At 39.4% G+C, this 16173-nt stretch overlaps 1 protein-coding gene across 1 annotated transcript; it reads left to right on the top strand.

The window, feature by feature from the left end:
- Positions 1-4495: 4495 nt before the first annotated feature.
- On the top strand, positions 4496-15525 carry hapln4 (hyaluronan and proteoglycan link protein 4). Its single transcript, XM_040053088.1, has 7 exons — positions 4496-4650; positions 5763-5880; positions 10439-10628; positions 10882-11054; positions 12151-12266; positions 12632-12818; positions 14271-15525. Exons 1-7 carry the CDS (start codon positions 4648-4650, stop codon positions 14660-14662), a joined length of 1179 nt encoding a protein of 392 aa, XP_039909022.1. The 5' UTR covers positions 4496-4647; the 3' UTR covers positions 14663-15525.
- Positions 15526-16173: the final 648 nt, after the last annotated feature.

Genomic DNA, 16173 nt, shown 5'->3' with positions numbered 1-16173 from the left:
TTGCTGAATGTCTGTGGATTTATTGGTTATTTCTTTGCTTTCAGCATCTTTTTCTCATATTATATGCATAAACAGTAAAACCACAAATTGGTCAATGTCAGTACCATCATCTATACATAACCATGGCAGCAGAAAGCTTGTATAGGAAAAGCAGGAGTATTTGGAGCCACTTGGATGTATACTGAAACAACTCATCAGCTCACTTTTTTTGGAGTGCCATAATAGGGGTTAACCCTTTTAGATTCACTGTCTACTCTGCACAGAATAACCGACATACTTCTTTCTTTACTGGCAGAGTACCTTTCGAAGGTTTGCCGATGTGTTGCAATTTCAAGCACAGTTTCACTCCAAGCACCGTGTGGGTAGTTTTAAAGTTACAATTGGGAGATGAAGAATTAAATATTTGCTGCACCTGATGATTTTACTCATCGTTCTGGATGGCATTTTTGCCATTAAAAAATGACACGCTATGACCTGTAAAAGATACAGACATGCAGCAGGACAAGACTAGAAGAAAAACAGCCGACTCTTCAGAGAGGTGCAGAGCTGAGGCGTTGGACCGAGTCATAACACAGTCCAATCTTAACAAACAGAAAACATGTAAATAAAAAAGACTTACATTTCCTGAACATACCATATTCCCTCACAAATACAAACCCTTAAATCTGCTTAAGATATCAGAGAAGAGAAGTTTCAAAACGTGTATAACAATAATATTTGATAGTATTTTTCAAGTTCCAAGTATTCCATATGGTACTTCTCTTTACATGTAGGGGCTGCTAAGAACTAATTTTTCATATTTTTATTTTGTCACAGATGCTAAAATACAAATAAATACAGGGTACAAACAAGGAGAGCAGTGATACCTATTTGTGTGGACTGAATCCAAATAAAACCATTATGGTGAAAAGGACACTGCACCAGTAATTTAACTCATGTTTGGCAGTTTGGCTCTTTTATGAGATCAACTGATGATCTGATCAACTTTATACATGTTTCAAAGTAAGGAAAAACTTTTTATTATATTTTTGCACAAAAGTGAGATGTCACACTGAGCTAACTGACATCTTGCAGTATGCTATATAACTGAGACTCTATGTGCTCACCTTTTCCCACCCAGCATCACTGGAGCCAGGGAAGATCATTACTCAGGGACTGAGTGGCAAGGATGTGCCGACAGCTGTTGTCACTCAGTCACTCTGGTGAATATACACAACTAGTTTTAAAAAGACATTCGTTCTCTCAGAATAGCAGGAACACGAGACACGCCTCTACTGTTCTGCATTCTGTCTGATCCTCGGTGCCCAAATTGCCAGCTTTTCATTCCATATCTGTTTATGTTCCTTGATCCCCTTTGTTTCCTTTCTGCTGATTGATGCTGCTGTGTGTTGGAAGTGTGTGGGCGGCTCAGTAAATAGTCTACTCTCATCATTGTCTTTTACTAAGACATCAAATGAATGACTTATGATTTGTGTTGTTTTTGTTTAGGGGAAACAAACACACTTCAGTGACCACCGGGCTCACTGGAGGAGGTTTGCTGACATTTAATTAGAAGAAAGACCATTGTTGAGATCCCTGCCAGTGTTATAACTGAGGGTTCTCAGAATGAGAGGCTTAAGAATAATTATCGCTTCAGCATGTAATGGAATTCACAAAACTATCTGCCAAATATTTTCAATAACTCGATGCTTTGAATGCAGTTCAGTCACATGAGCACAATGAACAGTGTTTCTTGACAGAGATGAAGGAGTTATTTATGTGGCTAGATAAAGCTTTTTGAAACAGCAGTGTAACCTTTCTTTCCATCCCCACCCCATCAATAACTGTAGCCCACTCACAAGTAATTATCCCTCGTACTTTGCTAAGCAATAGGCCAGCAGATAGGGAGAGAGGCAAACTCATTTAATTCGCTCTCGCTCAGCAGCTTTTTTACATGCTGAAGTGTGGCATCGTCCCTGCTTGCACATTCGGTGCATTCTGTGTGTATGACACAGGCTTTAAATCAAATGCGGATACTCCAAACAGCTCTCTAATCCCATGATGGGCGTCACAGGGGATCTTTGCTGCAGATGTCTGCTCGGCTGTGCAGGAGGCCCAGGAGAGGTGCGGAGCAGTGAAAAATACAACTAAGCAATCCACACTGCAGGGGTGGAAGGACTTCCAGTGAGGTATCGTGATAAAATATAAATATAAATGTATAAGATTTCATGAATGCATGGCACAACTTAAGTTAAATAACCAATTAATGCATGGCTTATGATAAAAAGAAAGTTTCACAGTTTACATAGAGCTACACAAATATAACCATGCTGAGTCAAAACACATCAAGTACATGATCAGCATGTGTTTCCCTAATCTGAACATGGTCCACTTGTTATTTGGTCCATGCATTTAATATGAACACAAACAAATAGGCTCTATTTGTTCTCATGACTCAAGCTCTCTGACTATTTATGAGACAGTGGTTGGTAACATGCTGCATACATGAAAAGGCATCAGTTAACTAACATATGCTTTGACTATGAACTTGATAGCGATATCTGCCATAGTCATCCCTGCCATACTAGATGCAAAGAAAACAGGTGACTCCTAACTTTGATAGTACTGATTTTCTTGAAATTGGTTTCAGAAAGTAGGTTTTAAATCCACAAAATCTAAGTCACTGAATCAATGCTGATGGACATTTTTGGCCAATGGTTGTTCAATTTCATTAGAGAAAATTACCTCCCCTCTAGGTAACAGTTAATCTTAGACAAAACCCTTAGTGTTTTAACAGTATCAGAAAAAGAATGCCTGGAGTGTATTTTCCAGATTTTAATAGATTTGTAGGAGGATCATTTTTCTCTTCTCTGCTCTGAGGTCCCCGAAAACGAATAACTTGCATGCAAAAACCTTGTTAAAATTCCATGGATACAGGGCAGAGAATATTTTGTTCATTTGAGGATAATACATCATTGAAGAGCGGGTTAAAAAAATGCATCAAACAGCCTGTTAATGCTTTTGGTAACAGCCAGCTGTTGGCTCATGGCCTGAAAGCAAGCTGTCAGTGTTAATGCTGTCAACCTTCAATTTTCCCCATAAATCATTATTTAGTTGTTTGTGTACAAATTTCCCCTTTCCTTAATTTATTTATTTATTTTTGCATCTTATACTGATGCGGTTTTGATATTTCAGAGAGTGGGTGGGCACAAGTCACGCTTCAAAAAGACTTGAAAAATCCCTGATTCCAAGAAGGCGAGGTCATTTTGGAAGAAAAGAGACAAATTTATAACAAAACATTAAGAATTGGTGTATTTTTGGTGGTTTGACTGTGATGAGAAGCTACATCATAGAGTAGAATCCCAGATGAAGGCAGGAGACATTGACTGGACCCCCTAGAGTCAAGACACGGGAGATGGTGGTTGAGCATAGTAAGCAGAAAGCTGAAGACTTTGGATGAGATCCCTTGGAAAACTTGGATGGGGTGGACATGAGAAGGGGGAAGGCTTACTCGGCAGACGGTCTAAAAGGGACAGTCACCGATTACAATCAATATAAAGAATTAGCTTACGGAGACACGGAATTGGACTTAATTGGTGATACTGAAATTTTGAATTTGACAGAGGATATGTGGAGAGAATATGAGACAACAGAGCTTCCTATGACAGACTTATGCATGTTCTTAACCAATTTACCCCACTGGATGAACAGAAAATTCATGCAAGTCTGAGGGACAAAACTTCTTCTTTGCAGCTCAGTCTGATAACCTTCACATCAACAAAAATTCAGTCAATGGACAGCAAAGGCAAAAACTTTGCTTTCAAGTGAAGTTTTATACCATCATCTGATCCGTTGCAATTTTGTCTTTAGATCATGCACAGTAATTTTAGAGAGGCCTAAAGCTTTTACCTGTGGGCCCGGTCTTTGAACCCACACGATCTTTCATTTGCACTATAATCAACTATCTCTGTAAAAGTTTTTAAACTAATGATGCCAAGCTCCACCTTCAAATAGTTGGAGCCATATTTGAATTATATTTAATTATATTTCATGATATGCTCTGAATTCTGTAAGAACAATTCACATTCCTTGTGTACTGGTATGTCATTCATGTTAATTACTGGCCCTTCAATGCAACAAGAGAAAACCCAACAACTTGAGCTCAAAGTGCGCTCTTTATTACCTTTCTCTTACTCAGCCATAAAGTTATCTAAGTGAATTTGATTTGTCTTGAATACAACAATCAATCTTAATTCTCAGTCAGCATTTCATGCAAACAGTTTCTATTATTGATATTGATCTTGAAAAGAAACATTGGTTTGCATGAAAGTAAATAAGCTTTCACCACATTAACTGAATCAATGTGACAGTCGAATAAGTGACACTCTAATTGGCTTTATAATGCAGAGAAGACGTATCCACGCACAGTGCACAATCAAATATGTGCTGCGTCATCGGAGGACTGCGGGAACGACCCACAAACACTGGTGGTTCCCCTGCAGAGTGAGAGAACAGCAATGGGACTGGAAACAGAGAGAAAGGTGGGGGGTGGGGGGTGCAAGAGAGAGGTGAGTGCTGCTGCAGATCAGCGTTTAGCCTTGCTGAGGAGTTAAACGCTTCACAGCATCACATCGTCATCATCCAGGCATTAATCCTGTTGTGATAGCCATGGTAAGTTCATACACTTCTATGCTCGGATAGTATGGCTCTGCTCGGCAGTTCTGTGTGCTACGTTACCGTGCAGCTGCAGGGATGATCATTGGACTAACCTTGAGAGAAATGATGCAGCAGGGCTGTTTATAGTGTGCAATGTGCATGTAAAATAGCTGCTTTAGTTACTCTGCTTCACTGAGGCCTGAATTCATGTTCAGAATTTATGTGGTGCACCAGAGCTGTTTCATAGGAAGTGATTATTCACAGGTGACGCTGACATTGCAGACCTCTAGCAGTGCATGCAGTGGCAGCATTTGCCTTGACACCTTTAAGATGACTATTATAATGATTTTATTCCATACACAATGAAGTGAAACTCTGACCTCTGCATATGCAGAGTGGTTTGCATTGCACCATCCCCTGGACCAATCATGGATATATTGATGCAGCAGAAACACTGGTGTCACATGCTGGCTCTGTCCATGCATTACACACTCTCCTGTGCAACAATAGCATTCAGGGAGAATTGTGTTTATTTTTTTTTTTTTTTTAGCAAAGTAACCCTTTTGTGGTACCTGCCAGAGAACAGGTAATAACAGTCCTTATGTCTAATGTGTATGATAACAACAACAAATACCACATTTATGTTTTTCTTCAGTAGCTGCCATGATTTTTGTGTTCCTGTGTGTAGTCTTTTGTTTACTACCTGGCTGCCTCTGATCCAGGACTTTTCACTGAAAAAAAATACTTCCAGTTCTTAATTGAGACACATGGCAGTGCAGATAAAAAATAGCAAACAAGCTATAAGTTTAAACTATGCTGTGAGAACTATGCTTCTCTTTTGTGCTGTGACTGTGAGCTAAAAAATTGATTAATATAATTGATTGTCTGTTTTCAGCCATTTGGTTACCAGCTTTAGTGCAGAGCATTTAAACAGGCAATATATGCATTTTCTGGTTGAGTTTTATCATTGCTGGAAAGTTCTAGGAAATGTTGATTTTATCTTACTTGTTTAGGATGTATCAAAGTTGACACTGTCAAGCTCAACTACTACAAGGCACTGCCAGCAAGTTGTACTAAGTTGTTTCCGATTGTGCTGGTTGTCATGTATGAGCTGTCCTTTCTTGCAGTTCTCAAAGGAGCTCCAGCCTCTGATCTTTGTGGCATTTATCCTGACTTCTGCTCTCTCGGTATCTTCCTCGCCTGCTGGCATAGAGAAAGGAAGGAGGAAAGTGGTGCATGTTCTTGGTAAGACCAGTTAACGATTTCATTTGTATGAACAATTACTCTTCTCCAAGGTGAGGAGATCTTTATTTGCATTTATCTGCTCAATAACATGAATGATATGTAGAGTTTCTTCAGGATTTTTTTTTCTTTTTTTACTAAGATAGTAATAAAAAGTTGGTGGAAAAGTTACTGGAAAAATCTGAACAGCTTTATTAACCTCAGCTGGGTTATCTTAGAGTCCAAGCAAAATAGACTTTAATTTTTTATGGGCTTTGGGATCCGGAGCTCTCCACTAACTCTCCAAACTCAGTGTACCTGTATTCACATTAATATATAATATATTCCACATCCCACAGTATTTTGTGCAGAATTTCTTGGCAATTGCGATTTTATTCATTCATTTCCGTGACATTGGGCTGTGCAGATAAAACCGCCTTGGCCATTTTGTAACAATGATAATCTTCACAAGCAAAGCTTTCACTTTTGTTCATTATCAGAACTGTGAGCACCCAATTAAACACTGCCCACCTGAGGACCGAGATAAACGTTTGTCTTGTCAGAAAAATAGAGAATGTCAAAGATTAAACTATTGACTGCAGTACTTCTGGTTGTCTATATTACCTTCAGAGTAAAAGCTAAAAAGATATATTTTCTCTTGAAATAAAACAGTTTAAAATAATTGAATTCTTGCTGTTGTTCAACATAACATTTATAATTTTATTTATTCATGTAGTTTATGTGTTACAGACATGCTGGTACTTCGTGAATTTATCAGCTTCTAGATACAAATAGGTACAGGTATGTGAAGCACACTCACTCTCAGTTCATGACAGCAGTCATGGGGTGAAAGTGAGGGTACACCCTGAAAAGGTTGCTGTCTGTTGCAGTGCTAACACAGAGAGGTGGACAATCATTCAGGCTCACACTGATACCTACGGGCAAAATAAAATGACAAATTAAGCTAACAAGCATGTCTTTGGATTGTGGGAGGAAGCCAGAGTACCTGAGGAGAAGCCCCTAAGAGAGATCCACACAGAAAGACCACTGGTGACCTTTCTTGCTGTGAGGTGAGGGTGCTAACCACTGTGTTGCCCTAAAACACTTTGATACTCTCGTTTTCACCATGTGTGGCACTGTGGATTATGGCCAGACATCTCCACTTTGGTCTTGTCTGTTCAAAGGACATTGTTCTTGCAGTCTGTTCACATGCAGCCCTGCAAACCTAAGCCATGATGCAATGCTCTTTTTAGAGCAAAGTGGCTTTCCCCTTGCAAACCTTCCAAATAGGCTATAACTGTTCAGTTCGCCCTTTCACAAATTTTACATTTGACATGCAAACTGAAGCCTGCAGAGTTTGAGATGTATCTTTTGTTTTGCACATTCTGACTTTGGGGTGAATTTGCTGGGATGTCCACTCCTGGGAAGATTGGCAACTGGCTTGATTGTTTTCTACTTCTGAATAATCTTTGTCACTGCAGAATGATGGACTTCAAATTGCTTGGCAATGGCCTTATTATTCTTCCCCGACTGATAGGTGGTAACAATTGTTTCTCTGTCTTTCGTTCTTGGCATTTCGTTAACACACACCTGAATGTTCCAGAGCAGCAAGCTGCCAAGATTTGATTTTATAGAGATGCTCAAACGTTTTGATGACCATTTAATCAAGTGCATTTTATTAGCAGCGCCTGGTTGTGACTTTCCCGCTCAGTTCCCATGGAAGCAGTAACGGTGAATAGTTTTTCACACATTGCTTTTGCATTTAAACAAACAAATAAACGATTAATGACTATTTTTAAATGCAATATGCCACATTTTGTTGTTCATCTGAGGTTTTATTTACATAATCTTCAAGCCTATTAAGGACAAAATGTTTCTTTTTTTCTGTCCTGACATGCAAAATCCTAAAACTGAAATATGATGTACTTTATGCTTCATCAATTCCTATTCCTTTTAGGTTGTTTCTAGACTGGACATTTTAAAACATGATGGAAAACTTAAGTCAGTCGGGTACTGGCTCACTTGAGTCACACACTTGCTTTCTACTCTTTTTCTACACTGTGTTTAGACTAGAAGATGAATGAAATAGTTAATGTTGAAATCCTCTGTAGGCCTAAAATCTGATCATCTCCAGAGGAGTGGTTTATTTGAAGAATTTCAGTCAGGCTTTTTCAGTTCATCACAGCACAGAAACAGCATTAGTGACGTTTACAAATGATCTTCTTATGGAATCTGACAGTGGACTCATCTCTGTGCTTTTCCTGTTAGACCTCAGTGCAGGTATCACTCACCACATCACTGACCATAATGTTTTACAGGTATTAGAGGTTACGTGTTAAAGGTGTAATTATGTACTTCCACAGGATTCGGTACTGGAACCAATTCTATTTTCATTAAACATGCTTCCCTTAGAAAGTATCATTCAAAGGCATAACATACATTTTCATTGTTATGCAGATGATACTCAGCTTTATCGATCAATGAAGCCATACTACACAAAGCAAATCATTGAACTACAAAAATGTCCTAAATATTTAAAGATCTGGGTGACCTGTTTCCTGCTTCTGAATTCAGATGAAACTTAGGTTATGAACTCATCCCCAAAAAACTTAGAAACATGGTGTCTAACTAGATGCTTGCTCTGGATGGCATTACCTTGGTCTGCTGTAGCACTGTCAGTAACCATGGAGTTGTTTCTGACCAGGATGTGTAGGACTGCTTTTGCGTTTGCACAATGTCTTTAAGATTAAAAACTTTTCTCGGGGTGATGCTGAAACTAGTTCATGAATTTATTTATTTCTAGGCTGTACTTTTGTAATTTACTATTATCAGGCTGTCCTAAAAAATCCTTGAAAGGCCTTCAGTTTAGCCAAAATATTGCAGTGAGAGTACTGACAGGACTAGAAAGAGATAGCATATTTCTTCCATATTAGCCTCTTCATTGGCTCTCTGTTAAATCCTTCTCCTCACATACAGGGTGTTGAATGATCAATAATCATCTTATCTTAAAGACCTCACGGCACCATATCACTCCATCAGAGCACTTTGCTCTCAGATTGCGGGTTTTCTTGTGATTCCTCTGTAATTAGAAGCAGAATGGGAGGCAGAGCCTTCAACTTTCTGTGGAACCAGCTCCCAATTTGGATTTCCTTTTTGATAAAACAAATAGTTAAGGCTGCATCAGGTGACCCTGATTCCTCCCTTAGTTATGGTGCTGCTGGGGGCTTCCCATGATGCACTGTTTTTTCCTCACTCACCTCTTTTCACTCCGTGTATGTTTATAAAACACTTTGCATTTAATCATTTGTCATTATTAATTTCTGGCTCTCTTCCACAGTATTGCCTGTACTGTCTCCTTTCCCTCATCCCCAACAGGTTGAAGCAGATTTCAACAGATGAAAAGCCATGCTTCCATGGCTGGTTCTGCCTATTCTTCCTGTTAAAAGCGAGTTTTTCCTTCCCACTGTTACCAAGTGCTTACTAATAGTGGGTCATCTGACTGCTGTGGTTTTCTCTGTATTATTGTAGGCTCTTTACCTTACAATACAAAGCGCCTTGAGGCAAGTGTTGTGATTTGCCACTATTTAAATAATAATAATTTAAAAAAAGGTGAAGTGAAGATGAAACAGCAGGAGGGTTAAAACATTTGCAGATCCCCAGAGTAAACAGTGTGACCCTTTTTAAAAGTGACTGATGAACCCCTTGGATCTGAAAACACTATCACTGCTGGAAAATTTTAAAACCTAATGAAAATGTTAACTTTGTGTTATTTGGCTTAACATAAGTATGTCACAACATAACCTCCAACGCTGAGAAATAATGCGCTTAAAGTTTTGATTAAACATCACTTGATGCTTTTATTTGTGATGGTGATAAACAACCAGTAAGTAGTGACAGGACTAATTGCTGGCTGGCATGGATAATTGTAGGTGCCTTTATCTGGTCACAACATAGCAGAAAACCTTTTGCAGCTGCTCATTAAACATTTTAAATGTTTAACCCACACATGTTGTGAGTCTTTGGTTGCCTAGGTGCGCGTGCACACAGAGCGTCTGAACAAATGTCGGCCAAAAATGCTAAACAGGTCTTGTTATTGTCCATTTGGAGGAAGAGGACTGTGGTTACCATTAGTCTTGGGTAATTTTGGTGAATCGCTCTCTGCAGAAGTGAAGGTTAAAATTGTAGAGTGAGTAATGTCGTGATAGAGCAGACAGGAAGATGCGTGTGCTGCTTGCTGGACCCTTCGATAGGAAAAAAACGTTCTCCTCTGTTGATATGCTCAATTACCGGAGCAGTAATGTGATGGCACAAGTAAACAGCACACGGTTTATTAGCTGATGCTGATTCAATTTTTGCAGGCATCTTAGAGAGATAAGCCTCACAAATAGATTCAAAGACTGAATTTCATGATTACAGTTACAAGTATGGGTCGCATATTTCCCAAAATAGACTTCTGTTTAGTAATAAGAAAAAGAAATATTAGCCACAAACCTGCATATAAAAGAATATATTACTAAAAATCTTCCATCAGTAGCAGTGAAATAAGCTGAGACAATTTTCCCTGCTTCTTCTTTCCTTTCAGAGGACGACACTGGAGCTGTGATTGTGCAGACTGCTCCTGGTAAAGTGGTGACACATCGGGGTGGCTCCATCACTTTGCCCTGCAGATTCCATCATGAGCCGGAGAACGTCGATCCTGCTCGCATCAGGATTAAATGGACCAAAGTGACGGACACGCTGCAGTTCGAGGACGTCTTTGTAGCACTGGGAAAGTAAATTCTGCATCGTTATTCTCAGTTGATTCATCTTGCACTTTTGTTTTAACTAATTATGATTTCATGATTTTTTTTTTCTCCAAATTTGCTTTAGTTTCGCTAATTTTATTTTAGATAAGATGCACTGACACAATAAACTCTGTCACACACAGTTTATCTTCCAAGTATTTTCTCAGGTTGGAGCATTTTTCAATCATTTTGCTAACAGCAGCTGTTTTGAGGACAATGAGTGTCTTTCAAATCTCTCCAGGCAGCAGCGTGTGTTTGGATCGTATCGTGGCCGTGTGTTTCTGGAGCAAGCGGGACCAGGCGACGCATCGGTGATCATCCAAAATGTCACGCTGGAGGACTATGGACGCTACGAGTGTGAGGTCACTAACGACATGGAAGACGACACAGGATTTGTCAACCTTGACTTAGAAGGTCAGGCTCTGGGCCATTTGTAGGAGATTTTGTTGAAATGTTCAGTTTATTTGAGTTCACCACATTGCACACTGTTATACTGTGAGACTTAAATGCCATCTTATATGAATGTATTTTTAAAGTCATTTTAAATTATTTTTTAGTTTGCTTTGTTGAATTTGAAGATGAAGATTTTTGTTCTGTTATATAATGATATTATTATTAAATACTGTTATTTAAAGGTATACTTATCTTATTGTATTTATGATTTCAAATTTGTTTTTGTCTTATTAAGTTAACTGTCATACTGCATTTTATTTGATTGATCTATACATTTTACTTATTACTTGTTACTCTTCTTTACAGCATTGCTTCAGCTCATTGTTTATGCAGAGTCATCTCAAGGTGCTGCCCCAGCATTTTGGACTTGAATTTAACACTAGAGACTTTCTCCTGGAGACACTTCCAAACAACCCATTTAGCATACTAACAGAGGCCTGTAGAGTCTGAGATGTAGCTCCTTTTTTCTTCTTCTTTCTATGAACATTTTAGGGTCTGACCTTGTGGTAAATCTTCTAGGATTTCCAATCCTGGGAAGATCAGCAACTGTCTTGAATGTGTTCCAGTTGTGAATAATCTTTCTCACTGTACAATCATGGACTTTAAATTGCTTAGAAATGTCGTTATTATCCTTTCAAGACTGATGGACAGTAACAATCGCTTCTGTTCCCAGTGTGTTAACACACATCTGAATGCACCAGTACAGCAAACTGCCAACACTATTTTTATAGAGTTCCTCACGCTTTCTCACGATCCGTTAATCAAGTGCACCTGGCTGCAACTTTGGCTTTTAATTCCCATGAAAGCATAAAGGGTGCACCTTGTGTTTTCCAAGACAGCACATATCTCTTCACTTTCTCTCTTCATTATTCATTTTTTTTTACATGACTCTATATGTCTGTGGTGTTTAATTTAATTTTAATTGCTGCGACAAAGGAATTTGTTAACTTTGGAATAACTAAATACCTAAAATAAATCTTATAATTTTAATGTCTGTATGAAATTCAGAAAAACTAAAGACATTTACAGCTTCCTACTTTGATTCTGTCGCTTGTAGGAGTGGTCTTTCCCTACTATCCCCGTGAGGGGCGCTACAAGCTCAACTACTACCAGGCTGAGGATGCTTGCAAAAAGCAGGATGCCATTCTAGCTTCTCATTCTCAACTGCACAAGGTGAATACACATACTTTAATTGAATTAAACATGGACGGTGTGTCATACTGAGAAGGTATTGCTAGTTAGGATGCATAGAGATCACACCATCCATAGTACATTAGTCTACAGGTACTTTTTTAGTTATTACAATATGCTTACTTACTGGTGTCATTAACTTTTTAGAGCAGTAGTAAGTCTGGAATTAAGAATATGGAGATCAGGAATTTTACTGCAGGTCAGTCCTCCAACTCTTAGAGGCTTTATGGAGTAAAGTCAAGTGCAATGGAGTTATGTCACAAGAGATAAACTGAATTTGTTCCCCTCTTTATAATTTCTTTAATCCTTTAGATCGACCCACTGACCTACATTATCTTCTTCTGCAGGCATGGCTGGAGGGACTAGACTGGTGTAATGCTGGATGGCTGGAGGACGGCTCAGTTCAGTACCCTATCTCTCATCCCAGGGACGAGTGCGGACGTAAGGACACCCCAGCTGGTGTTCGAAACTACGGCTATAGGCACAAAGAAGATGAGCGTTATGATGGTTTCTGCTTCACTTCCAAGCTCAACGGTGAGAGATGGAGATACATGACATACAACAAATAAGAAGTGCTATCCAGTATCTGTGACATGATATTAAGAAAGAACAAAAGCTTTCAAGTGCTACTTTGTCATGCTGCTACTTTTAAAAATAGGATGTTTCATGAGTGGTAGACCAGGGGGAAATGAGATCTCTGATCTCTCCCTGTGATCTTTGAGGCCTTAGGCCATTGGTTTTAAATCAGGGTATGTTGATTCAGCCCTGCTAGGGCCACAGTGTCCTCTGGGTAGAAAGCCTTGCCTTTCATCTCCCTGTTCTTTGATTTACATCACATTCCCACAGAGAGTCTGCACATGCTACCTTCATGTTCACAAGCCTAAACAAAAAAAAAAAAAAAGAAAAGTAAAAGAGTTTTACTGGAGGAAAGGTATGTGTAGTCAAAAGTTATTCCAGAAAGACACCTTGGCTCAGAGTAGACAGTATATAAAAAGCCCACGTTGATTATTATAAGAATAAACTGCTATACTCAGATTTGCAACTGGCAAAATATTTCTTGTTGGGGGAATAGGTAGACAGAAAGACTAGAAGTTAAATGTACCTGCCAAGGAATAGTACAACCTTCTAGAGTTTGAGTCTGCATCCGTGTTTATGAAGTTTTAAAAACAGTTAAAAATGATTTTATTGAATCACAGACTGTTTTAAAATAACCAGTGCCTTTCCTTAGTGAGAAAAAGGTGGTTTGACAGAAACCTTAAACAATTGCTCATGGCTTCCCTTGTGTGTTAATTACTGTGGACAGTCTGTTGTGGGCAGGAGGTTTGAGCAGCGGTTGTGACCGATGCTGTGTCTCGGTCCAGCTGAAATGCATTTACTGAAAGTCCACTGGGGAAATATGAGACAATATTCTGCCTCTCTAATAGCCACCAGTCACATAAACAAGCATAAAATCAATAACTGAGCCAACTGCAAAGCTTTGCTCGCTGAGATGATTTTCATAAACCGTTGGCTTTAGAAACCAGCAGACGTTTATTCTTGGTTAGATTGTTTATTCTGTGCTGCTTTCTTAGGTGAAGGTACTTGTGATTCAGCTCAGTTCAAACTAGTTAGCTTATCAGGATACCGATTTCTTTAATATACTGCCAGGCGAAAAGTCTCCTCAGAGGTATGATGAAAGCAAAAATTGAAGCATTTTAAGAGTAATTTTAGAGTTCTGCCTGCTGATACAGTATTGCCTTTCGATTTTTTGAGCAGCAGCCCAGACGGTTGTTGGAATGACTTGATATTCTGAACACAATCAGGCAGAGAGGCCAGGAAAACTGTGAATATCTACCCTCAGGGCTTAGCTTGTCTCTGGGGCTTCCTTCTCTCATTCGCTTCTCTTCTGCCCCCCTGAACAATGCACTGACTCTGTTTTCCTTCACCTTTTAACATGTTCTTACAACAAACAACTTTCCTTCGCCTCTCTCTTTTTTTCCGCCTTAGGCAAAGTGTATTTCCTCAAGCGCTTCAAGAAGGTGAACTATGCGGAGGCGATTAAGGCGTGCATTCGAGACGGTTCAGTGGCGGCCAAAGTGGGTCAGCTTTATGCAGCGTGGAAGTTTCAACTCCTGGACCGCTGTGAAGCAGGCTGGCTTGAGGATGGCAGCATTCGGTACCCCATAGTCAACCCCCGTTCTCGCTGTGGAGGATCCCAGCCAGGAGTCCGAAACCTTGGCTTCCCTGATAAAAAATTCCGCCTCTACGGAGTCTACTGTTTTCGTGAAAACAAGGATGAAGCAGCGGGTGGAACTGGGAAGACAAAAAGCACTATAGAGAGTTTGACAAGGAGGAAGAGCAGCAACAGCATCCCCGTGAACGCCACAAAGGTGATTTAAAGTAGGAAGACTGAGAGCAGGAGGGGGATGCAATTTCAGATTTGACTGTCGCCTAGCAGCCAGATTTCATTCATCACATTTTAAAAAAAGCAAAAAACACTCAGAGACAAGATGCACTCATCTGCAGAATTGCCAGAGAGAATAACAAGGCTGTGTAAAATTAAGGATGACATCTGTATAAGGGTGGTTTTCCTTTCGTTTCGAGTCATTCAGCTATCACGAGTGACTGTTAGCACATCTGTACCCGGAAAACTGCAAGAATTAATAGCGGCTTGATCATCACTCAGATCAGAGAGTCTAACATAAATGATCTTGTTTACATGTGTGAGTGAATCATGCTTTGGACCCCGCTGTGATCCTGATGCCAGGGTGAAAATATTCATTACTGAGAGAGAAATGGGATGAGCTGCATGGCAGGCAGAAAAAAAAAAAAATCCAAGATTCACAGTTTTTATTGTACCTGCCTATATCTGATTGGTTTCTTGGTGAGCAACCCTCTGCACAATGTCATTAAGACCTCACAATCGCATCCTCAGAGCTGAAGAACAAGTAGTAAATGCTGAACTAGAATAATTGCACTTTAAACACATAGTCCTTTATTAAGGCAGCACCTTAACGAAAACCTAAGCAAGCATGTATTGTTTGGCTGCGAGTAGATCACAGGGCTGAATTAACATGAACACAAGCTACAGTAATTGCTGTTGACTGCACAGAGCCACCGATTGCACTGTCATTGCTACATGCAGTGATCTTTATAACTGAGGATGTTTGCAACTACTGAATGAATGGATATTCAAGAAGAAAATAAAAGTTTTGGTTTGAACTTGTGTCGGTGCACTTCTTTCCCTCAATGATGAAATCCTTCTGAATTTGGGTGAAAACTAAAATGAAATACTTTCAGACAGAAGCAATGCAGTAAACACTGTACATCTAGACTGCTTAGTTGAGTAGTGTGTGATACTCAGCAGGGCAGTAGTATCTTAAAATTTCACAGGTTGTGCATTCACCAGAAAGGAAGATGTCAAAATTTGAACATGGTTGTCGAACTCGCTGCTGTATTTTGCTTTTATATTTACAGCTTCTTGCCGTTTTAGCCACACATTAAAAACTTCTACTAAAGTGAGGGTGATAGTTACCACGCATGAATACCAGACAATAGCAAAACAGACAACAATGCTGATCCCTGAAAAAAGTCTGCTGCTGTTAACTAGCTACCTAGAATTGGCACTAAAATCTACGTGCAGTCATACCTGCCAGTGTAACACACTCTTTACAACTCAAAATAACAGACCCAGGGATAAGTATGGAACAAAGTCATTTAAAACATTGCTTAATAGTCATGATAGTGAAAAACATGTTAAGATCTCTCACAGCTACAATTTTCCCATATTGACATTTATTAGATGCAATATAGTTGTATGTGTCTTCACAGCTTTAACTCTTCTGAGAAGGCTCTCCACAAGGTGGAGTGTGTTTATGGGAATTTTTGTTCCAGAGATGCATATGTGAGG

Source organism: Simochromis diagramma, unplaced genomic scaffold (assembly GCF_900408965.1).
Source record: "Simochromis diagramma unplaced genomic scaffold, fSimDia1.1 OVJJ01000419.1, whole genome shotgun sequence".
Lineage (NCBI taxonomy): Eukaryota > Metazoa > Chordata > Actinopteri > Cichliformes > Cichlidae > Simochromis > Simochromis diagramma.
Note: the sequence above shows the minus strand (reverse complement) of the source record. Positions and strands in the feature narration are given on the sequence as shown.

Coding starts and splice junctions, on each gene's coding strand:
- hapln4 (XM_040053088.1), top strand. Junction 5,881..10,438: donor GAAAGTGGTGCATGTTCTTG/GTAAGACCAGTT, acceptor CTTTCCTTTCAG/AGGACGACACTGGAGCTGTG. Junction 12,267..12,631: donor CTCATTCTCAACTGCACAAG/GTGAATACACAT, acceptor CTTCTTCTGCAG/GCATGGCTGGAGGGACTAGA.